Source organism: Trachinotus anak, unplaced genomic scaffold, assembly GCF_046630095.1.
Source record: "Trachinotus anak isolate AG129_WGS33_773 ecotype Australia unplaced genomic scaffold, CSIRO_AGI_Tana_v1 ptg000002l, whole genome shotgun sequence".
Lineage (NCBI taxonomy): Eukaryota > Metazoa > Chordata > Actinopteri > Carangiformes > Carangidae > Trachinotus > Trachinotus anak.
The window spans coordinates 9,188,070-9,210,418 of NW_027273853.1; the positions used below are offsets into that span (position 1 = coordinate 9,188,070).

Genomic DNA, 22,349 nt, shown 5'->3' on the forward strand with positions numbered 1-22,349 from the left:
AAGTAGTGAAGTGGTTCTCGTAAGCATATATTTGAACTTTGAAGGGCCCCGCTGCTGTCTTCGTAGTTCAAATGTATGAACAAGGAACGAAGCTACAGCACAAATTGAACCTGATGTAGATGGAGAGTACTCAGAGCAAGTGAGGACAAAAACAGTTTTACAGCACATTCAAACATGAAGCCAGCCAATATCAGCCACAGCTTGTGAGAAATAATATTATCTGAACCTGACGTCCCACCTGGTCTAACCTACAGTCACTTTATATCAAGATCAATAATAAAGTGCTGGCCCTAGCTGCAAAGTACTTATGGGAGTTTATTAAGAGCATTAAGGTTTGTGGCATATTTACGGAGAAACAGCTGAATATATGGTGTGTTAGTTGAGTGACGATGTGATCTCTTTATATAATTTGAAAGAGTATACAGGTCATTCTTGGGTGGTGACTAATATCGTTGACTTATGAATCATTATGATTGAATTTAACTGGGTGACCTTTTAAGTCTGATTAATAGACACAATTCTGGAAAAAACTGTTTGCTTTTAGAAGTATATCCAATGCCAGTGTTGCCCATCAGATGTAGTTAAATCACAGTAAGCTCACATTTGAGCCCTTTGTTTCTGAAGCCAAAGGATTTAGAGAATTCCTCAAGTGGTCCACTGAAGGTTATAATAAGTCTCATAAGACATTAGTGGTTGGTTTGCAATACAAAAAATAAAAGACTCATACTAAAAGCCCCATAATTACATCAATTGCATGGTCCTCCTTTGTGTTTCTATTCATCCCAGCATTGTGTCCATGCCATGTGCTATTTGTATATTGTCTGGCTTTGTAATTACTGGCTTGATGATGGCGTCCCTATAGAGACTCTGCCAGTGCATTAATCAAACATCAAAAGGAGGCAGAGGAAAGCATTATGTTCTATTAAAGACTGCGACTATAATGAATGATTTACATTTGGTTTGGCAAGTTACATTCGACCTCACATCTTCATTCTGGAAATGTTTAGCAAAGACAATGCAGGCAGCTGGATATCAGTATCTGCACAGACAAATCAAGGCCAACTTGTGGATGTAACAAAAATGAAGTCAGACAATAACAAATGCACTTTATTTTTTACTATATTATTATCATTATTATTTTGCATGGCTGTAATGTTGTTTATTATAATAAACAGGCATCTGTTCTAGAGTGGTTATTTTCGTGACATTGTTCTGTTGCTAGAAGCAACCACTACACCATACTGTACAACCACTGTTTTGTGAGCTCTGTCATTAAGCAAATGATAAACACCTTTTATACACTCCCCAAAAGCCCTGTAGGAAAATATAAATATATATATATATATATATATGTAAATATTGTTAATTTACTCAGTTTACCGCAAGCAAAGCCAGCTACTGCTATTAGCTGTTTGTGGCTAACATTTTTCTAATACAACATTATAACTGAATTTTATGGACTCCGTGTGTATGTTTCAATCAGTTATGGCATTTCTCTTTGTATGGAGAAGTTCAGCATTTTGGTAAAAATGCCTTTTCGCTCACATTTCTGTGTCAAATCTGTATCCTGACACTAAATATAAAGCTCCTGCCAGCAGCCAACCAACTTAGCTTAGCATAGGCTGGAAACAAGGGGAAACAGCTGCTTCTGTCCAGAGTTACATCCATCCACCAGCATTAAAGCCTACTAATTAACACATATAGCTTACAAAAACCAGTGTAAAAAAAAAGGCATAAAAGCAAAATTGCAGTTTTGTGAAGGGGGTTATGTTGCAGACTTGAATTGTATGGACTGAAAAATACATTTATGCAATAATTTGTAACTTTTAGAGGTGCTGATTTAGGCCTCAGACAAAGCTTGGCTAGCTGTTTCCCCTTATTTCTATTGTGTTAAGATGAGTTAACCAACTGCTAGAGGTAGCTTTATATTTTCTGTACAAACTGGTATTAATCTTATCAACTAATGCCCCACAAGAAAGCAGATAAGTATCATTCCCAAATTGTGGAACATTTCCTTGATTGTGGATATTTCACTGGTGAAACATTTTTTAATCTATTGTTTCCAGTATCCCATCTTTTTCTGATTTGTAATCATCATCATTGATTTTTGATGTTGTCATAGTTGCTGCTACTAAAGACTTCACTGTCTTCAACCTTTACTGGAAGAGTGTTTAACTCACTGCATAGTCAGAGTAGGAGTACTGTGCTGTACATACTGTACTTTTGTGTCATCCAATGCTGTAACTCATTTGACTTTTGTACTGTTTAATTATCGAGGGATTAAAAGACAGACTTTGGTTACTGTCAGCGTAAATTGTAGTAGTATCAGCATCAGCTAAATATACAAAATACAGTATGTAGGTTTCTCAGGTAAGTCTACTTCCTAAAATCAGACAAGGTTCTTGTTAAAAGATAAATAAAGTGCTTCAATACGCATATAGATAAACAGTTGCCAGAGAGGCGTTTGCAATCAATCAAGAAGTCGCAGCTGCTTACACCACATGACCAAACATGGTCACGTACGAAAAAGTCCCTGACCAGAATACAAATTCCTCTCAGATTTCAAGCCACAACAGACTGTAGTGTTGACCTTTCCTGCAGCTCATTAAAATGTTTGTGTATATTTTGGTTAAAATGTAGGGTGTGTTGTTGTGTGGCTGATAAGATTAGAGACCATTTTTTCATCTCTAAACAGGGAAACAGACGGGGTTGGACATTTACTCACTCTTCATCTCTCCACTCAGTGCTCTGCAGCTCTGGTTTGTTTTAATAAGCAAAGGGACACAGGGAATCCATCATCAGCTGACAGATGAACCTCAAACAAGTGGAGATAGTTGTTTGCTTGCTGTATTTTGTCCATGATAAAAACTGGTCTGAGTGATCAATGAAACTAAAAAAAAATATATCTATGGTGACACAGGATGCTAAATTAATCCAAATTCAAAGCTGAGTTACAGTTTCCTCCTCAACCAGGGACTCAATGGAAATAGATGCAGCTATGTGCACTCCCTGTTCCGCATCCCATCAGCTGAGATGGTGTACTCTGCCTCCTTTTAAGGAAGTACACAGGCAGTGTTAGTTGTAGTGTCCCAGCTTGGCAAGGTGCAAGGCCATGGACAGAGAGCATGGTTTACTCTAGAAAATACCTTCTGCTATACAAAGTGGGAATCCAAGAATAACATCTTTCCATTATGATCACCATGAATCAACTTTCCATAATGCTGCTGTGAGGCAGAAAATACGACTGGAAGGCTGATCGTCATCACTGTCAAAACCGTGGTGTAGCAACAGGTGTACATTTAAACAAATAAGTCCTGCACCTAAATAATTCTGGTATGATATGAAAGAATGTTAATCCTCCTTACATCTACTGATTCGATGGCAGACTGATTACTGATGAATGACTTCATAAATGTCAGGGCCACCAACATTCACCTCTACCCCTCCTGTAATTTCCTCATGTGGAAAACCATTTCCTCTCCCATTTAAAACACATCTGTACAACTACAGAGCAATCAGCCTTCCTCTTTCTCAAATCACACCACTTTTTAACTACAAAGATTCATTTGTGCTCAGACTAAAACACCAGCAGCTGTATCCCCTCGTATCAATTTCTCATTGTGTCAAATTTGATTCCCTAACTTCTTTTTAATGACTACTTTTGAACTTCTAAAACTGTTTTGTTCATGTTCTCAAGCCAGCTCATATCCCACTCTCTCTCGTCAAGGTACCATGCAGACACTGGCGTTTGGAATGAGCTAATATGAAGCAGCTTTTAATGGGGGACATAAGTTGTCCACTGATAAACATGTCGTAAAACCAAGTCTGTGAACCCTTCTTTGTGTTTGTCATGTTGTGTGTTCATATATATCCATGCACAGTCAAGGGTATGGAAGGCTTCAAGTCAAATCTATTATAGATAACTTTTACACTTCATGCAAAGTGTGCGCAAACATTTTACTGTAGATACACAGCGGTTTCCACTCTAGAGACACGACATTATCCTGACTTCAATGATCAAGAAGAGAAAGGATGCTATGGTAACCCACACACATTTCCAGTCCCCAAGGAGATGAGCCCATGGTCATAAACCCACACACTCCAACCCCATGTGATTGTAGCCTTTATCTTCAATACCATCTAAGGAATAGGAGACTCACTTGGCATGTCCACTACAGCAAACAGCTTTTCCACAGCCAGCCTGCTCAGTGCATCAGTAACAAATTATAGTATTCACTCCTTTGTTGGACAGAGTGGATGCAAGTACTGAGCCTCACAGAAAGGGAAAAAAGAGAAATTTGGGAGTTTGAAACCACCGATTCGTAGAACCACCAAAATGCATGTTTCAGCTTGCAATTACTTTATAATGATAATGTCATCCTTTGTTAGAGCTATGCAGGTCCTACCTTCCTAATATCATTTCACGAACGTAACTTGGAAACGGTGTCTTCCAATTCAGATTCCTCTGCAGAGGTATATTAAATTATACAAGCTTTATATTTACACCTTCACAAGAAGCTCTTGAGGAATTGATCGGAAAAGTTATTTATTGACTGTCATTGCATACTGTGGAATATTTAAATTCAAAAAGCATATGCAAAGTACAAATTACAAACCAAATTCCCTTATGTGACACTATTTTGGATAAAATATACAACATCTACAGTCAAGAAACTATAGCTTATAAGTATAGTCAGTATTTACATCTTTTGTTCTGAGAATAAACAAATATTATCCTTCACATTTTATGTCCATTTGTTCCTCTGATACCTTTCAATATAATCTCAGATTATGCACTGTGTAATCCATTCTTTACTTTTCCCCCCAGTGATTGTCTTAAAGTATTCATGATAGATATATGATTGATTTGCCTGCAGCTTTTCAGAACCATAGGTCTACTTTGAGACATGTATACAGGTTAAATCAGATATTTAAAAAAAATTCTAAGGAGGTGAAGAGTGAGGGATCTATACAACATAACCTAATCTTGCGACCTGTACCTGTTCATGATCTAAACCAGCTGGTTAAATTCTGTTTTTATTTATGAACCATACACCTACCCTATCATGACATCAAATGATTTATTGAAACCAGCTACAACTTCACATGTCACAATGCCAGCCACATTATGCTCAATTAAGATTAATATAACTCAATTCCTCCACATAAATCACTCTGAATTCAAAGAGTTAGTAGATTGCATCATAAAAACTTACCAGGCCTGCAGAGCAAAGTGACTGTTCTTGCTGGAAATCAGGAGAGGGAGAGCGACCAGAGGTTTATAAGCACAGTGTGAACAGCCCCGCCTGCTCAAGATGCAACTCAGTGATCAGCACACAGGTCTTATGTGTGTGTGTGCATGTACATAGTTTAACCTGAGGGATGTGCTTAAATTGCCATTAATTTATCTAGTTTATACAAAGTTAATAATTTCTGAGATTATTAACTGGTGTAAATTCTACAGGATACGGTCAATAAGCAAAAGCTTTCTTAGAAAATTATAGACTGTGTGTGTCTGGCTAGGTTTTCTGAATGAGTGATCTGTAGTCCTAAAAACAATCTTTCTCATTACTTTATTACTGTAATTTACATTACTTTAATTTATGAACAATCTTAAACTCTTTCCCCCGTTAGTGTGAATGCATATTTGGTAATAAATGTAAAATGACAGGTGTACTTCAGATGCCTGGATGATGCACTTCTGCAGAACAAAATGTATCTTATAGGCTTCATGTGAACACTTTGCAGTATAGTGTCTACAATATGACACAGTATCATTGCCACCACATAGATGGGAACAAGAATCATGCTGATCATTTCCATTTAAGAGCATTTTTAACCAATTAGAGGGTTTCTCCTTGGCTCAGCCCCTCTGGTTTGGCCAAATTACAGAAATGGTTGAGAAGAATCAAGAATGAAGAGCCACTCCTCTGGATCCATCTGTGGTAGCCAAACACACTCAGCTGTTTGTTGTTTCCAGTGGGCTCAAGGCAACCAGAATCCAAATTGCAAGCATATCTGTACTTCCAAAACAGCATTGTTGTTTGCTTTCTAAATTTGTTTCTATTGCTCCATCACTAAATTTACAGCTAACATATATATATCACTATGACATCTGAAATGTTGAGCTGTTGCGAAAGGATGACTTATCTAACCAAATGAAGCTGAAAATGGACCATAACAGAGAAATAAAAAATGTTTTAGGAAAATTTAATTCCCTTTATTTCATCATGCTAACTCTCCCAATGGGAAGCTGTGGACAGCAGGGAAGACATTAAATCATCCTACATCAAGTTACAAATGTATCATCAGTGTTTTCTACTCTTTATCACCAAATGCATGTTCTTAACTCCCTTGTTGACCTAACAGACCAGTGTACAAAATAACAGTGGCAGAGAAACACAACAAACTTGAAAAACAGGAGACACAAATGATGTACAGTAATGTACATCTACACACAAGAGACACAATACGACATGCAGTAGCCTGTGCCACATACAGTAGTAACATAATATGACAAGATAGTGCTGCTATAAGAACGAATGTGCAGACTCATGAGTTGTTTGTAACATTTTCACCCTTGTTACTAACACATAAGCAACATCAAATAACTGCATAATTACAATTTTTGAATTTAGAAAAAACGAAAATCAAATAGTGCTTGTTTAATACAATTAAACTGTAATTATATGAATCCAAAATAATGGTATTTACCACTGAGGTTTTTCTTGCATTTTTGTAACAAGGGAATACATTCTAAAATTCTTTCTCATATCCCCAAAAAGTGCAAAGCATAAACCAGTTATCATACCAAATATCCATGGTTGTTAGCTATGTTTTTTTTAAACTCAGCCTATTCTGTGTCAGAGTTAATGTACTCTATAAACCTAATAGAACAGCAACTTTGGCTGTCATACTCATCCTTACTAAGTAAAACATTAAAAACTATGAGTAACTCACATAGGACAGTAGAGGATTTCAGTGTTTTGCATATTTACAGCATTTCTGTGGCTCACAATGACATTTTTTAAATGAACAGCGTGGCTACCAATTTCTATGAGGTAAGGTTTGTTAATAGTCACTCTATTTTATTCTTAAATAAAATCAAGATAAGTTCTGTTTGGGTTTTAAAAAATAACTGAATCTCAGAACGAGGTTAATACTGAAGGCACATTTTTAAAATGTAAGAGAATATTCCCTAAAGCTTATGAATGTAATAGAAAAGCATCATTGAGCAAAAGAGAGATATTTCCCTCAAGATTTTTCAGCTTCACCACATTACTATTTATCTGTCAAGGTGGAGTCAATGAGTAAATAAATAAATAACCACTGCAGGGTCACCATACAGGCATACGTAAGAACAATTTGCTGAAAAATAATTTATGAACCAAATTTTTTCCTCAATGCTAACACATAATACACAGTGCTGAAACATTTACAGTACATTGCTGGACTTCCTCCTGCCCCAGTCTGACCTGCAATACACACATCCTGTATTCATGTCAGGCCATCATTACACATACAGTAACTTCACTGTAAGACTTACACCTGTTCTCTCAACCTTACTAAAAATCTCTTGTTGTTGGTGTCTCATGTTATATTAAGTTATTTGAGTAATTTGAAAAGAGTCAGAAGAGACCAGATCAGAGCTACGTTCAGTCTTACAGTCAGTTTAGTGTATTCAAGTTGATGGTTTGGCTTTTCCCTGGTCCTCCACCTTTTTAATAGCTGCCTGAATCTTTGCCTGGTCTCCCAAGAGCTGTCGCGGTTTCACAGGCCGAAGGTTTTCATCCAGCTCAAGCAGCACAGGTACCCCTGTAGGTAAAGTCACGTTGGCTATGTCGTTATCTGATATACCTGTTGAAATAAGAACAGTAATATTAAAATCACGCTAGATCATCTAAACCAAGCTTTGTGACAGTTTGCAGTCTCTCATTTTGCATAGTGCAGTATGATGACATTATATGCAGGAAATCTGCGAGTTTATTGCCAAATGTATGGCAGTACCACAGTCTATCCAGCCTGTATAGATCCTGCTGCATAGTATTATGTAACAGTCAGCATATGTTAAGTTACTGAGTGGCCTGTGGCTCATGGAGCCCCTGCAGCTTATGAGTGTGATAAAAGGTCAGAGTGGAATTCATCACCACAGCCAAATGTAACATAAACTCACTGGCCTTTTTGTGCAGGTTCAACCTTCCATTTCTGGAACTGAAATATGTCCCTCCCTAAGTCACTGACTATGATAATTTAAAAAAGCAGCTTGTCAAGCCTCAAACAGACATTCAGGAGCTGTTTTTGAATTCAACTAAATGCATTCACAGCACAAAAACAAAGGCTGAAAGAGCACTATTTTAAAATAGCCTTGGTCAGTACAGTAGCATACCTTCCAGGTATTTCAGCAGAGCCCTGCAGCTGTTTCCATGAGCAGAAATGAGCACCGTCCTGCCTTTCCTTATCTCTGGCACCACAGTGCTGTCCCAGTATGGCAGCAGCCTGTCCAACACTTCCTTCAGGCTCTCTGCTCGGGGAAGGGCGTCCTTTGGCACGTCACAAGTGGTGTACCTGCGGTCATTGTAGATTTCCAGAAAGTAAGGATGGGATTCATCAATCAGAGGTGGAGTCACATCGTAGCTCCTTCTCCACAGCTTCACCTTTTCCTCTCCATGTTGTAAAGCCATCTCTGCCCGGTTTAAGCCAATCAGGGAACCATAGTGGCGCTCATTAAGTCTCCAGGACTTGACAACAGGGACCCACTCCTGGCCCATAGCCTCCAGCACCAGCCAGGCTGTCTGGATGGAGCGGCTAAGTATAGAGGTGAATACTAAGTCGAACTTGTAGCCCTGCTCCTTCAAGAGCCTGCCACACTCCTGGGCTTCCTTCACCCCATCTTCACTCAGCTTCTGGTCAACCCAGCTGCAGAAGCGGTTCTCCTTGTTCCAGGCCCCCTCTCCATGCCTCAGCAGAAAGAGTTTGTACTTGGACATCCGAAGCACCAGCAGCAGAAACCTGCACGCATTCAGCATAAATTAACATAACAGTTATGCAGTCAGTGATAGCAGAAGTAAAAGTATTACTTTCATTCAAACAGAGCACAGCTTACAGTGTATGGCCTCACTTAGTCACAGGTCTGCGTGTCTGATCTGAATTCAGGAGCAGGGACTTGGAGCCAGCAAAAGGTTAGAGGTTACCTTCTAAAGGTGACAGGCTACAGATACCCTTATTAACAGGCCTTATTCGTACACAAAATAGCAACAGATAGCAAAACCTAACTACTGTATGCAAATATTTGAATGGATGCTGTTGCAAAGCTTTTAAGCTAACCTGAGAGGATGGACGGACGTGCTGCTCTGTAGCCTAAACGTCAGTTACTGTTTTCGTATTATGGCCGCTGAGACCGAGGTAAAGACAGGACGTATAAAAACAAAACAGCAGGCATGTGGAAATCTCCTCCCATAAAAAGCCAGAATATTGAAAATGTCGTCTTACCCTGTGTTGGTTTTAAATCCGGCCTAAATATAGATGGTACAGGCGTTACTGTTGACAGTACTTCGCAGGCCATGAACAGTACAGCGGCGTTCCTGTAAACGACAACGATTGACATTCCAATCGCCCAATCAGAATGCCGTATCTCACATGTGGGCGGGCTCTTTGGCCACCGTTATGCCCATATTAGGAGCAGTAGTAACGGCCGTGAGGAGAGGAAGAAGAAGGGTGGTAACCGCTGTCAGCCATGGATGGAGAGAGGTACAGTTATCCGTATTTTGTAGTATGAGCTTGTAGTTTTCAGTTAGCAGGATTAAAGGTGTTTGTAAGAGAAAGACAGCAGTTTAAGACAACTTCTTCGAGGTAGAGGAAAGGGAGCTATTGTGTAAACCCGCCTAAAACGAAACAGGTGTGTAAATCAAAACTGTTTTTTTAGGTCACAAAGAACGAAAATAATCCTTTAAGTTTTTGAAACTACTGCCATTTTAGCTCCAACATAATAGAGCTACTTCAGGCAAAAGTAAACAGTTTTTAACCCTGTAATGCCTGACCCCAGAAATAATGGACAGAAAATTCAGATTTCTTGAATCTGGAACCTTTATTTGGCCCTTTCACAAAATTTGAAAAAAAAGTTACAAAAAATGATTTGCATATAGGTTTATCCAAATTTTATACACGATTTTACTACATACTAAAATGCAAAAAATTATGTAATTATAACTTGCTTCAACAGATTAAGTGTTCATGTTAGAATATTACTAAAAATTTCTAAGAAAATGTCACTGGAAAATCGTAAAAATCGCAATTTTCTTGACCTTGATCCAGTGAGCTGGGAACTATCTGAAGGTGGCCAACTGGGATTGTCCCATGTACTGTGTTTGAATTATTATAGTGATAAAGGTAGACAAGTATCAGATTGGATACAAGAGGGTTTTGAGTGAAGTTTTTACCATAAGGTGATGTAATAGGTCTCAGAAATGGTTGTATCAAATTTGATGCATTTGGCTTTATAGGGTTAAATGTTTCTTCAGAATAAATCATGTTACCCAGTGTTAGCAGTAAGGGTTATTCTCTGTATGTTCATTGATGGAACTAACTCCTTTCATTTCTGCCATTGTCACTTTAAAGGACACGCTGATTTACATTCCCTTGAAATTACAGCTGCAAATATTTGTGAATAGTCGATCAACAAAACAATAACTGGTAACAATTTGGATAATCCATTAACCGTTTTGAGTCATTTTAAGAGAATATGTGAAACTTCTCTCATGTCATCTTCTCCATTGTGAATATTTTCAGTTTTTTTTCATTCTTCTGTGATAGCATACTGAATATGTTTGGGTTTTGGTTCATTTACCAGACAGAACTACATTTGAAGATATCACCAATGGGCTTTGGGAGGTTGGGAAGGATATTTCTCACAATTTTCTGACATTTTATTTGCCTAATCACTAATCTAAAAAATAATTAACAGATTAATTGATTGATTATCGATAATGAAAATAATCATTACTCACTTTCAATTTCATGTAACCGTAACCTTAACCAAGAATCAAGTCTCAACCTGAAAACTGTTTTTATTTCCTATAACATAAGGGTAGGCATTATGGCTGAAATCAGATGGCTGATGTATATGTTGTGGTATAAAAGGGAAAACCAAGCTCCTGAAAAACCAATTGAGAAACTGTGTGGGGATGAAATATCCAGGTGGGATGTTCAAATACCTGACAAATCAAAGTGCTTAATCAGATTGTTGCTAAAATCATTAAATATCCACTATTGCTGTGAAATTGTTACTCCTGATATTTAGATGGTTGTCAAATTTATGTTGATATACAGGAAATCAACAGATGATAATGCGACTAATACAAGTACACAAATATACAAACACTGCTCTAAGGAGAGCAACCGCTTTCCAGTTTAAGGCACAGATGATCATTGTTATCTAAGTTATGTCATTTACATTTTATTAAGTGATGCACAATTCATGACACAGCTTCTTCTCATCATAATGTCTCAAGTTTAATGACATTCATTTTCAAGGATGCTCACCTTGATGTTACTCCATGAACAGTTGACTGCCAAAATTAGCTGTCCCTGGAATGTGTTTTCATTCTTTCTCTCAATCCAACAGGCATTATTATCTTTGTGGAAAACACAAGAACAAACACAATTGTTGATCTCCATGTTTTATGTTGCCATGATTGGGAAGATGCTCTTGTAAGCAACAGAATTACAGTATAAAGATTCATACTTGTTAGCACATATACCCATCTGCATTTCCTCTGATTATTGCCTGTTTACATGGACAGCCAATAGTGGTGCTGTGTTCATGAATTCATATTGTTGCTAACAACTACAAAAGCAGTACATTGCTCAAATACATTAAATACATATGTTTCTCATAATACAGTTTGCATTTTGTTATTATATAAAAACAGTATGTATTCCTTGAATAATAATAAAGTTCACTGTTGCCATTTTCACAAACAGTTGAAACATGAACTTGCCAGAACCTACTTGTTAAAATGATCTTCATTTTCACTGTCATTATAAAGTGAACAATAGTCACATGATTCACTGGTTCCGCCTGTCATAGAGCAGTAAACATCTTCACAAAGATATTCACTTCAAATCTACTGCCCGGCATTAAACAGCTTCTTTCTGCCCTCCATACCAGACATGGCATCCACGTTCTTACGCCAGTCAGTCACTTCCTCTTTCTGTGGGGTATAAAAATAAAAAAGGTTTACCTCACTACTCATAACAACATAATTAGTAGTCATTTTGTTGTAGTATTTTGTTGTAGTCATTTTTGCTACCACACGCAGGCATATGGAGGATGGGGAAGTTAAGGATACATGAATACATGACATACAATGAATTTTCTTAACCATAAATATTTCCCCAGACACTGTAAGTGTATTCTTACTGCCTTTGTCTTTTCGATACAAACAAAAGACTTCCCTTCTAGTTCCTTTAAAACCATTTCAGTAGTTTAGGTTACATATGAGGATTTTGTTTTAGGCATCAATCTTTTATTATCCCACCAACTTTCTTTATGTGTGTGCTCAAGAAATGTATATCTTTAGCTTCAGTCGTAGTCTTAATATCCCATAATATCCTTTATTTAGGCTGCAACTAGGTCTTCAATGTCCACTATTAGATTTTATCCAAAGTGTACAGTCCCCAGTGATTTGTTGCCAATGGTGGCAACCTATTTCTAATGATGATGAAGATATAGTCTGTTAAAGCTGTAATCAAAACAATTTAAGCAGTCTTACTGAAATTGTACAAATTGTCAGTTGTGTAATAGTCCCGTAAAAGCAGTACCAATACTGAGCGGATGAATTACATAGATGGTGAAGTGACACCACATGATATTTTGCGATAAACTGATGTTAAAGCCAAGAAAGTCTTACCTTTTCCTCCTCCTTCTTTACAGTCTTGAGGTTGGCCTTGAAGTCCACAGACTCTTTGACCTTAGAGCCCAGCAGAGCTCCCAGCATGGCATCAGCTGACACCCTAACCCTTCTCAGGTTTGGTCTCTTCATCTTACCCTTCAACTCAAAGATCTTCTGAGACAGGTCCTGTATCTTTTTCCCACACAAGAGACAACCCCTGACTCAGCATAACCTTAAACTTGTCTTTTTCCATTGAATACTGGTTACACAGGGTATGCATTCCTTAAATTTGTAAGATGTTTAATTTTATGTGAAAAGGGATAACGCTAAAATGGTTATTAACCAAATATTACTTACCTCCTTATCATTTTTTGTCACTTTAGCATTAATGTCATACCGTTCTTCATCAACTACGTCAATTTTCTGGTGTAGTTCTTTGCAAAGATTCTGTGGACAGAAACCTTAAGTGCGTTAGACTTGTTTTATTTGAATCTAATTTATATCCATAACTTCATGGAAATACTGACACAGTATGGAACAGTGCACAGTGACTGTATGACACATATACAGGCATTTGTTTATGAAATACTATATACCATAAACATGAATCTATATAAATACTTGGAATATTTTTGGTGTTATTTGTATGATCCAGAGATTAACCATGTTAATCTGTGCTATGCACAGAGGTTTTTGGATTATTCCAGGTAATTGTTCCTTGCAAGAGATATTGCTTGCAGAGGTTTTCAGATTTTAATTTTCAGTGGTGTGAACGGAATAGCATTCCCCGCATTTGTATTTGGATAGCAGCAGACGTCTCAGCAGATACCTCAAAACCCCTGCAAATAAAGCCAAAACTAATTGCTTGTGGCTTTACACCATTAGGGGAAGGTGAGAAAACGTGATTTAGATGAAGTGATGGTGAAGTGTTTAGACATTTATATGATTTAATATTGACTTTCTTTAGAGTCACAACCATAAAAAGCTCCTTATGTGGATTAAAATGCTTCAGTGATAAATGTACCTGTAAATCCTCCAAGGACATGCCTGACATTTGGAGGGATGGGACTCTCTCAGCAAGGGTTCTCTCTCGTTCATCTTTTCTGGCTTGCTTTTCATTCTCCAGCATAGTCATGGCCTTCTTTATCAGTTTGGTCTGGCACACAGCACAAATAGATGCAAAAATTACACCTCAATCAACCAGACAATGTATGGATTACAATTCTATCCAAAACTAACACACAGACACACATAAGATACCTTCAAGAACAGTCTGCGAGATGCAGAGATTTTTGGCTTTGGTTTCTGGAAAAGAAGATGGTGTACAGTTCATTCAGTGTTTTGGCAAAGAATAACAACTATATTAGATATCATATGATGTTTCCCAGAGTTAGAAAGACTTTTTACATTTTTAATGTAAAAGTGAATTAACTGAGGGAGGCATGCTAGTATAAACACTGTCACTGTGTTGAGTTAACAGACATATAACTAAATACATTTCTGATTTCATCACTGCCCATATGTATATTAGTCGTTTTATTTTATTCTGGTACCAGTTCAAGTTGTTAAGGTAGGTTTATTTTCACTCCCAGTTGAAACTGCAGATGGTTTTCAAGTGTGTTATTTGTGTTATGACTCTAGATACATAAAAAATGACAAAGAACACTCTGAGAAGAATATGACCTAAGCTTTCTTATAAAGTTGGATTTATTTCATACATAATGAAGTCAGTCATTTTTTATGAATAGTCAAAACTATTTAATCTACAGATTTGCAGTACAGAATACCTAGCTTGTAAAATACATAGTTCTGAGTCCCACAAGTGATACCATAAATGTCAAAATTAGATTAATTAATGAACTTACGGCCCTGTCCAATTAGGATGGAGGTGTCCATAATTCACAGAGAAAGAGAAAAAGTAGATTTTGTTACATTTTTGTAATTTCACACAACATGTGTAAGTTATGGTGTCATGGAAATTAATAAGATAATGGGTGCTTACGCTTCAGACATGGTGGCAGTTTTTTGTATCCCCTTGTTAAATCTATATGTAGAAGAAAAGAAGATGAAAATTATTGATTTTTTTAGAATAAGAGTGCACACATATGCATTTACTGCTAATTTACTTTGCAAAATGATGAAAAACCATCAGTTTTCATCAGAATTGAGTTAGAAACCCCAAATACCATTGGCTGTAGATCCATAGCAGGACACTAGATATGACATTGTATAAAGGTCAAACCTATGACTGAAAAAATACTCTGTGAAACAGATCCAACAATAGTACTAACTAACTGATAGGTATTCAGTCAGAAAACATACACAAAGACCAAAGGGGTATGATTCTTTTTTTATACATTTTTTATAACTTTTTTCAAAATTTAATAAAAAAAAAAAAAAAAATCATCCTTCGTCACTCCAGATAATTACATTGGAATTACACAACAAAATTATAAGCAATGGAAATAGGTTGCAGTAAAAAAAAAAACACACATAAATCAAATTCACACTGAGGTGATATTTATAACTCCAACACTGACTTCTGTTTGAGATCAGAGGAAGGCAGCTGATCTTGAACCTCCTCCCTCAGTAACTTGTAAGATATCTTAAAACAAGATATCTTTCATTTGTTTAAAAAATCCATTTAGTTTTAAGAAATATAACAACATAAACACTGCTTTAGAGCTTTTATTAATACTGATGACTTTGGACTTGCATCAGTTTTCACAATTTCTATCAAGAGCATTACAATAAAACGCCTTAATTAGTTTTTTTTTATCTTTTGATGCTCTGTAATATTGTGAAGTAAGAATCCTTACCTTATACAACAGATGACAAATACTCACAGGCTTCTTTTTCTGAGACGAGAAGGACAGTAAGAGGGTAGATATATAGAATCTAGAGCTCATGTGAGTGGCTCACTAAAATAGACCCTCTGTCCTCACCATTCTTGAACTGCGTCTCTCACATCCCATATGTATGAGGTGTGAAAGTTCTTGTTGGGGCTGTCCACCTTTGATTCTTTCTTAGTGCCTCTGTCTCCTTGCTAAGGTGGAGAGGGTGAAGTCTAAATGAGCTTTAGTCCAATATTATGTGTATGAAATAAAAAAAGTAAATCCTCTGCACAATCCAAAATGATTGTAAGATTACACAGTGGAGAAAAACGATGGCAGGATTGTCATGTTTTTATTGAGAGACCATTGCTTGTTCCAACTTTGGATGAAGTACATAAGCAAAATGTGATAACATACTCCCACTGCAATAACTTTAAGAAAGACTGAAATTATACTGTTTAATTTTAATTTCTATCTTTATATCTTTAAATGGAAAAAAACAAAATGGATGTCTGATTTATCACAATTGAAAACACACTATTCGTTGTTAATTTATGAGGGACAATCAATAGTTCTCCACTGTCAACATACTCAACACTGTTGGAATAGACTGTGAAGGTTTGAAAGAATTATACTGCCATCTTGAGGCTGCACTGAAGAACTACTGCAAACAATCACTGTGTCACCAATACATAGCAGGTCATGCTGAAGTAGATGGAAAGTTATCTGAATACAGCAATGTCTATAATACCATATGTAATTCATTTTTCATTATATAACTGAAACAAGTCCTTTTTAAAATATCATATGTCTGTTACTCTTCCAAGAGAATCCTGGTTTTAAGGGTGTTTATCCTGCCTGTAAATCATTCATGTTGCGATATGATCGATCAGATGGTAGGCTTTGTTAAGAATTCATCATAAGAAGAAGATGCTTTAAACAAAAATAATGGTCTTTAGTTCCCAGAGGCATCAAACAGCTTCTTCCTTCCCTCCATACCAGACATGGCCTCCACGTTCTTACGCCAGTCAGTCACCTCCTCCTTCTGTAGGAAACATAACATAAACAGTCAAGATAAAACAGGTAATTTGATCAAAAATAACCATCACCTGGAGGTTTGTGAGACTCAAAAGCAAAAGCCTGGCTTACCTTTTCCTCTTCCTTCTTGACTGTTTTGAGGTTGGCCTTGAAGTCAATGGACTCTTTGTGTTTGGAACCCAGCAGGACACTCAGCATGGCCTCAGCTGAGATCTTGACTCTCTTCAGGGTCGGTTTCTTAAACTTACTCTGAATCTCAGTGATCTTCAGATTCATGTTTTCAATCTGGGCAGAGGATTATGGATAGAAAGGATTGTGCCTTTGCTGTTCTACCATTTTTATTCAGGTTGACTATATCACACTCACTGCTATTTATTTATTTACGTGAACACAATGTAGAAGAAAGCTCCTGAGAGTCTAACATTTTTACCCACCAGTTCATTTATCCACCTCCATTTATGGATTTATATAAACTAGGATTTATCAGTATGTCTGCTTACATTAAATCCTAAATTTAGAGCTTCATGTTGTCTTGACCTTGAAAACCTGACCTTGATTTAAAGAAACTCAGGATCAATTTTTTTTTTCCTTAGCTTTACCCAGATGAAGCAAGATGTTAAGATGTGGTTAAAAGCTCTAGAAAAAGCTAGTAAGTGGAAATTGAGTTAAGAATTTTTTGTCAAACTAATTAAACTAAATTGTTTGGATGTTGTTGTGGATCACTAATCAAATTCCTCTAAAGTTAGCAGCTCTTTAAGCCTGACCCAAACACTACAAAATGAGAATACACTACCTCTTAACAAAACAATTAATTTAATAATTATTGGAGATGAATAAATAAAATATTCAGATGCAGTGCTGCAGTTAAACCAGAGTTTGAAGAAGAGGAGGCTTTTAAGAGTCTGTTATGGCTTGTTATTCTCATTGCTGCCACTTGGGGGCAGTGTTTGTTAATGTTAAGACTTTTTATGTTGTGACCTTGTCCTCATACCTCCTTTTCATTTTTGGAAACCTTGAGGCCAATATCATAATGCTCCTCATCCACGACATCAATCTTGTGGTGCAAGTCTTTGCATAGATCCTGTAAAAAAAAAGTATGAGGCACCTCTAGTAATATGAGAATATGACATGAAGTCAAATAGAAAGAACTATGTTCACTGAGAGAAAAACATTTTATAATGACGTGAAATACCTGCAGCTCTTGCAAAGACAGACCAGACAGATTTAGAGGAGGAACTCTTTCTGCCAGAGCAGCTTCTCTCTCTTGTATCTTCTGCTCTTTCTCCTCCTGCAACATCTTAGCAGCAACTGCCAACAGTCTAATCTAAGGAAGAAAATGGCTTTTTCCTCATTTTATTGAGATTTTGAGACCAATTAGATCAGGAAAAATTTACCAAAAGTCAAAATAATTAACAGAATTGTCAATCTGTTGATATGACGTTGTATGATAAATCTTCACCATGAGTATGACACCATTAAAAAAATATTTATACATATGTATACCATTTATGTAAATTGCATGTATAATGCAGTTAATACACTTCACAACCATTTCTCACATTGCAAGACACTGCACACAACACTTTGTGGTGTATGACTTTGAAAGCTAAAGTTTAATATATACAAAGGTATGCACTCTAACATCTCAAATTCTTTATAATAAATATATTTAAAAAGAAATAAAGAAAAACTTACCTTCAGCCCCAGCTTTCGTGAGGAGGAGATCTTTGATTTTTTCTATAATTCATATATAAAGAACATTTAATATCCTCACATATTGCGCAGCACAGCACACATATGATTTTTATAATCTTAATAGACAAACAGGGGATTGAAAAAAGGGGTTTCCTGTAGATACTCACAGGTCTGTTGAGGCATTAAACGAGAGAGAAAAACACATATTTACATATTGAATATCAACACACAGTTTTATATTATACTAAGCTGTCAATGAACAGACACATGAAATAAAGCCAAAAGTGATAATACTCACGCATCAGCCATGATCGTCTTAAATTCCTGCACTGAAACATGGAAAATAAGTGCAGTTGCATGATTTACACAGTCAGCTATTATTGAAAAAAATCTATATGTGGGGCAGAATCCTTGGAAATGATAACCACCAGCACAAAAACATTTTTGTTCTTCATTCTTGTGGAATTCACATGAAAATTTCAAAGATTAAAAGAAACTTAAAAATGAACAAACTACAACTAAAGTTTAATTTTGCCATTTTATTTTTCATGCATTACAAGATAAATCTAATAACTAAAAACACGGAAGTACTAAAAACCAAATTCACCGAAAATACTTGTATTGTGTCATGTGCAAAGTTTCAAAGTGCTGAGTCAGTTCATGTGTTAACATAACTGACGAGAGTCTCTGCATAGGTGACAAAAAAGGTGAATGGCCAGATAATCCACAGGCATGTAAAATGACTATGATTAGCTTGCTGTTAATGTTAATCACAAGATGCTAATTAGAGATTTCACAGATTCTACAATAACAGTTAGTAGTTGTTAACATGTTAAGGAAATTCTTCCTACTGACAGAATTCAGCTCAAAACATCTCCATGCCCACAATACATCTACTCTAATTCACAAGCATCAGAATAGCAACTCTGTACCTTAGTGAAGCCAAACAGCCTCTTGAGCCGCACCTCAAAACTGAACAAATGTGTGTGTGAGGGGGGAAGCATCGACTTTGTGAGAGACGATGGAGAAAAATCAATCAGATTTATAGTGTCTGTGCCAAATGTGGATGGCTCACTAAAATAGACTCCTGTCTGTGCTACTGCTACTGCCTGTCCACCAACAGTGACATTTACTGTTGCACATACGTAGCATCACCACAATATTCAGACAGGAAAGGGGGTAATAAAATTTCATTTATGGGCTTAAACCTTTGGGAATCTTGTGTGAGTTCAACAACACCTGTCAGTGGAAGTGACACTGAGCATTTAAAGAGGTTACCACACTTGTGCTAAGTCGGTGACACATATTCACATTTGACCATTTAGAGTTTAGGTTAAAGCTTTCAAGGTGTCAAACAAAGGAAAAATTTCAGTCTGGAGTATCTGTAATCACTTGTTCTGCACCTTTAATAACCATTCTATATCTTTATTTCTATTGGCCCCATGAGTTGTAAGTTTTAAACATGAAAAATATTTTTATTGCCTTGTTAATGGCAATTTTCATCTGTATGCAGATTTTAAGAAACAAAGTAGAGATTGAAAATGAATGAATCACTGCTAATTTTTTGAGATTGTAAACATGTTTTCCATTGAATAAAAAAATGGCAGTGTCGCAGCCTTGTTGAGTAGCAGCCATTGTCGCACAACATTTGGAGATGTATTCTGACCTATTCCTGCGGCCTTAAAAATTATTTTCTTTGCATTAGTTTGAAGCTATACTCTAACTTTCAACAGATTATTGCTAATAGTAAGAGTTAGTATAATGATCAGGGCATGCCCTCAATACACCTTACTGTATATGCAACAATATTCCTTTTGCATGTACGTGACAACAGACGGCTGTTGTTTGACACATTACGCGACCACCTTGGAGGAAAGAACAAAGCCAAAGGATGGTTGAGTTTTATTTAGGGGAGTAGAGAAACAATGACAGGTGCTGGTCAGGGCTTGATGGTTTGTAAACTGAGCCAGTCAATCTGCGTCATTGTTATAACAGAGAGTCAAATGTTCAAAAGGCTATGACTCATGCCCTCACAAAGAATACATAGGCAGTAAATAATTAAACCAGAATAGTGAAATACACACCAAATACTATCCTTAGATGACTTATAATTTTACTTTAAACTAGTACCACGAGGATTTAGCATCGCACTTCCATAAAGTTGGGGAACTCTCAGAAGACAGATTATAAAAAAGAATGATGCAGAGGCCAAGATATCCAGACTTCTAATCTCTTGTTTAACCCTCCCTGCAAGGTAGACCAGCCAAAAATCCTTTAAGGATTACGTCCACATTGGACACTTTCTCATCTCACAATACAATACCAACATGCACTTCCAATACAGGAAGCACTATGCCCCATAAGTAGCACAGTGGAAAGGATGGAAGTTGGGTGGTGGATGGACATAAACTTAGACAGGCGACCAGAGTTTGTGTCCTGTGACAGACATGCAGTTAGCAAAGACTGTTTGTTTTTTTCATTGCTACAACTACAATCTTTCTGTAGCATTAAAGTTAACTAACCTTACTCTTAATTTGTTTGCCATATTCACAATCTAACCTTAATACCGCACTTGTCATACACAGAAAGCAGAGAGCAAGAATTTAAAGACACCTGCAGCCTTTCTGTACGAAATTTGTCATCAAGGCCAAAACAAGATTACACCTGATGCCATCATTTTCTCAGAATTGACATCATTCATCTGTTATATTACACAATGCCTAGTTAACTAGTCTGGTTTAAATCAGTGAACTTCCCCTGTGATATCCTTTGTCTGTCATCACCCTGGTGTGTGATTTACCACAATAGCTGTTAGATAGTTAGTAATACAGAAACTTTATTGCTGGTACTCAAAGGTGCTTTGGATCAAAGCATCCAGTAAATGGCATCTTTTTTTGACATACTGGATGGAGTGTATTATCATAATTAGGGCTGCAAGTGATGATGTTTTTTGATTACTAATTATGCTGCTGATTATTTTCTGGTTTAGTCGTTCACTTATTTGGTCCCCAAAATAAGATCCCAAAGCCTGATGTGACGTCTTCAAATTGCTTGTTTTATTTGACCCACAGTACCAAACCCAAAATATTTAGTGACTGAGAAGCTGGGACCAGCACATTTTTTAGAAGTTTAGCTTGAAAAGATTTTAACAATGAATCAACTAAAAGGGCACTCAGAGAGTGAAGACCTCCACTGAAGCCAGTGTCAAACAACATAAACCAGACTTCAGAGGAAAAAATCAGATGCATAGTAAATGATCCAGATTTTCCCCAAAATTTACTGGGTTCTTCCCTGGCTCATGCCCCATCCCTCAATGAACTTTGGTGCAAATCGGTTCGGTACTTTTTGTGTAATACTGCTGATGAGCAAACAAACCAACCAACAAACAGACACAGATGAAAACATAACCCCCTTGGCGGAGGTAATATCATTGTTCTTGAATTTCTTTTCTGTCTCTAATTATGTATCACTTTTATTTTTAGTAGTAGCAGTGTTGATTGGTACTGTGTGTTCTGGCTGCTCCATGTCGTTTTACTGAGGGGTTTATTGCAGCCCTGAACCTACGACCTCTCTTATTTTTGGACGTTCACAGTTCTTAACATGAATGTTACGTCTACTTTGATTTACAAAGATGATTTAACAACTTTGTTCTCAGCTGCTGTTGTTGACAACTGCAAGTCCTGGAACTATTTCTACCATCTGGCTTATTGTGTGATCCCAGGCTTGTGTCTCGGGTGATGATCAGGAAGACATTTAAAAAGAAAAGTGCAGCATCAGTTTTGTGTGTTAATCAGAAGTGTTTATTATCATGACATAAACCAGTCTAGGTATTTCCAAATCAAGAACCACGGCTACTTTTCCCTCTGTTTTTGTCTGTGGTGAAAGGGTAGGT

General features: G+C 36.9%; 4 protein-coding genes across 8 annotated transcripts in view; all 4 read right to left on the reverse strand.

Moving 5' to 3' along the window:
- Positions 1-5,513, reverse strand: part of LOC139630632 (caldesmon-like) — a 30,850-nt gene extending 25,337 nt beyond the window's left edge. The window contains exon 1 of one of the 2 annotated variants that reach the window (XM_071494266.1): positions 5,217-5,513. The gene's annotated coding sequence lies outside the window, so the exon portion shown is untranslated. The remainder of the gene's footprint in view (positions 1-5,216) is intronic. The other variant, XM_071494287.1, reaches the window with a different exon arrangement.
- A 685-nt stretch (positions 5,514-6,198) lies between these two features.
- On the reverse strand, positions 6,199-9,594 carry bpgm (2,3-bisphosphoglycerate mutase). 3 transcript variants are annotated; one of them, XM_071494397.1, is made up of 3 exons: positions 9,490-9,594; positions 8,387-9,009; positions 6,199-7,857 (listed from the first exon to the last, which is right to left on the reverse strand). In XM_071494397.1, the coding sequence occupies exons 2-3, from the start codon at positions 8,985-8,987 to the stop codon at positions 7,682-7,684; spliced, it is 777 nt and encodes a 258-aa protein (XP_071350498.1). In that variant the 5' UTR covers positions 8,988-9,009; positions 9,490-9,594; the 3' UTR covers positions 6,199-7,681. The 3 variants fall into 3 exon arrangements, with proteins under 3 accessions (XP_071350498.1, XP_071350507.1, XP_071350489.1); XM_071494406.1 differs by lacking the exon at positions 9,490-9,594 and adding an exon at positions 9,104-9,128; XM_071494388.1 differs by lacking the exon at positions 9,490-9,594 and having other exon boundaries at positions 8,387-9,096.
- A 1,898-nt stretch (positions 9,595-11,492) lies between these two features.
- On the reverse strand, positions 11,493-15,913 carry LOC139630761 (troponin I, slow skeletal muscle-like). Its single transcript, XM_071494455.1, has 5 exons — positions 14,151-15,913; positions 13,915-14,046; positions 13,248-13,337; positions 12,909-13,082; positions 11,493-12,209 (listed from the first exon to the last, which is right to left on the reverse strand). Exons 2-5 carry the CDS (start codon positions 14,023-14,025, stop codon positions 12,123-12,125), a joined length of 462 nt encoding a protein of 153 aa, XP_071350556.1. The 5' UTR covers positions 14,026-14,046; positions 14,151-15,913; the 3' UTR covers positions 11,493-12,122.
- A 144-nt stretch (positions 15,914-16,057) lies between these two features.
- Positions 16,058-22,345, reverse strand: LOC139630770 (troponin I, slow skeletal muscle-like). 2 transcript variants are annotated; one of them, XM_071494465.1, is made up of 7 exons: positions 19,390-22,345; positions 18,752-18,786; positions 18,458-18,499; positions 17,955-18,086; positions 17,754-17,843; positions 16,874-17,047; positions 16,058-16,769 (listed from the first exon to the last, which is right to left on the reverse strand). In XM_071494465.1, the coding sequence occupies exons 4-7, from the start codon at positions 18,057-18,059 to the stop codon at positions 16,680-16,682; spliced, it is 459 nt and encodes a 152-aa protein (XP_071350566.1). In that variant the 5' UTR covers positions 18,060-18,086; positions 18,458-18,499; positions 18,752-18,786; positions 19,390-22,345; the 3' UTR covers positions 16,058-16,679. The 2 variants fall into 2 exon arrangements, with proteins under 2 accessions (XP_071350566.1, XP_071350574.1); XM_071494473.1 differs by lacking the exons at positions 18,752-18,786; positions 19,390-22,345 and having other exon boundaries at positions 18,458-18,743.
- Between the last annotated feature and the right edge of the window lie 4 nt (positions 22,346-22,349).

Bases quoted from the DNA above. Each gene is read 5' to 3' on its own strand.
- bpgm (XM_071494388.1), bottom strand. From the start codon at position 9,026: ATGCTGAATGCGTGCAGGTTTCTGCTGCTGGTGCTTCGGATGTCCAAG. The intron at 7,858-8,386 runs GTATGCTACTGT...TTATTTCAACAG, and splicing joins TCTGCTGAAATACCTGGAAG to GTATATCAGATAACGACATA.
- LOC139630761 (XM_071494455.1), bottom strand. From the start codon at position 14,025: ATGACTATGCTGGAGAATGAAAAGCAAGCCAGAAAAGATGAACGAGAG. The intron at 13,338-13,914 runs GTACATTTATCA...TTCTGTCCACAG, and splicing joins TGTCCTTGGAGGATTTACAG to AATCTTTGCAAAGAACTACA. The intron at 12,210-12,908 runs GTAAGACTTTCT...TATACCCCACAG, and splicing joins TAAAGAAGGAGGAGGAAAAG to AAAGAGGAAGTGACTGACTG.
- LOC139630770 (XM_071494465.1), bottom strand. From the start codon at position 18,059: ATGTTGCAGGAGGAGAAAGAGCAGAAGATACAAGAGAGAGAAGCTGCT. The intron at 17,844-17,954 runs GTATTTCACGTC...TTTTTTTTACAG, and splicing joins TGTCTTTGCAAGAGCTGCAG to GATCTATGCAAAGACTTGCA. The intron at 16,770-16,873 runs GTAAGCCAGGCT...TGTTTCCTACAG, and splicing joins TCAAGAAGGAAGAGGAAAAG to AAGGAGGAGGTGACTGACTG.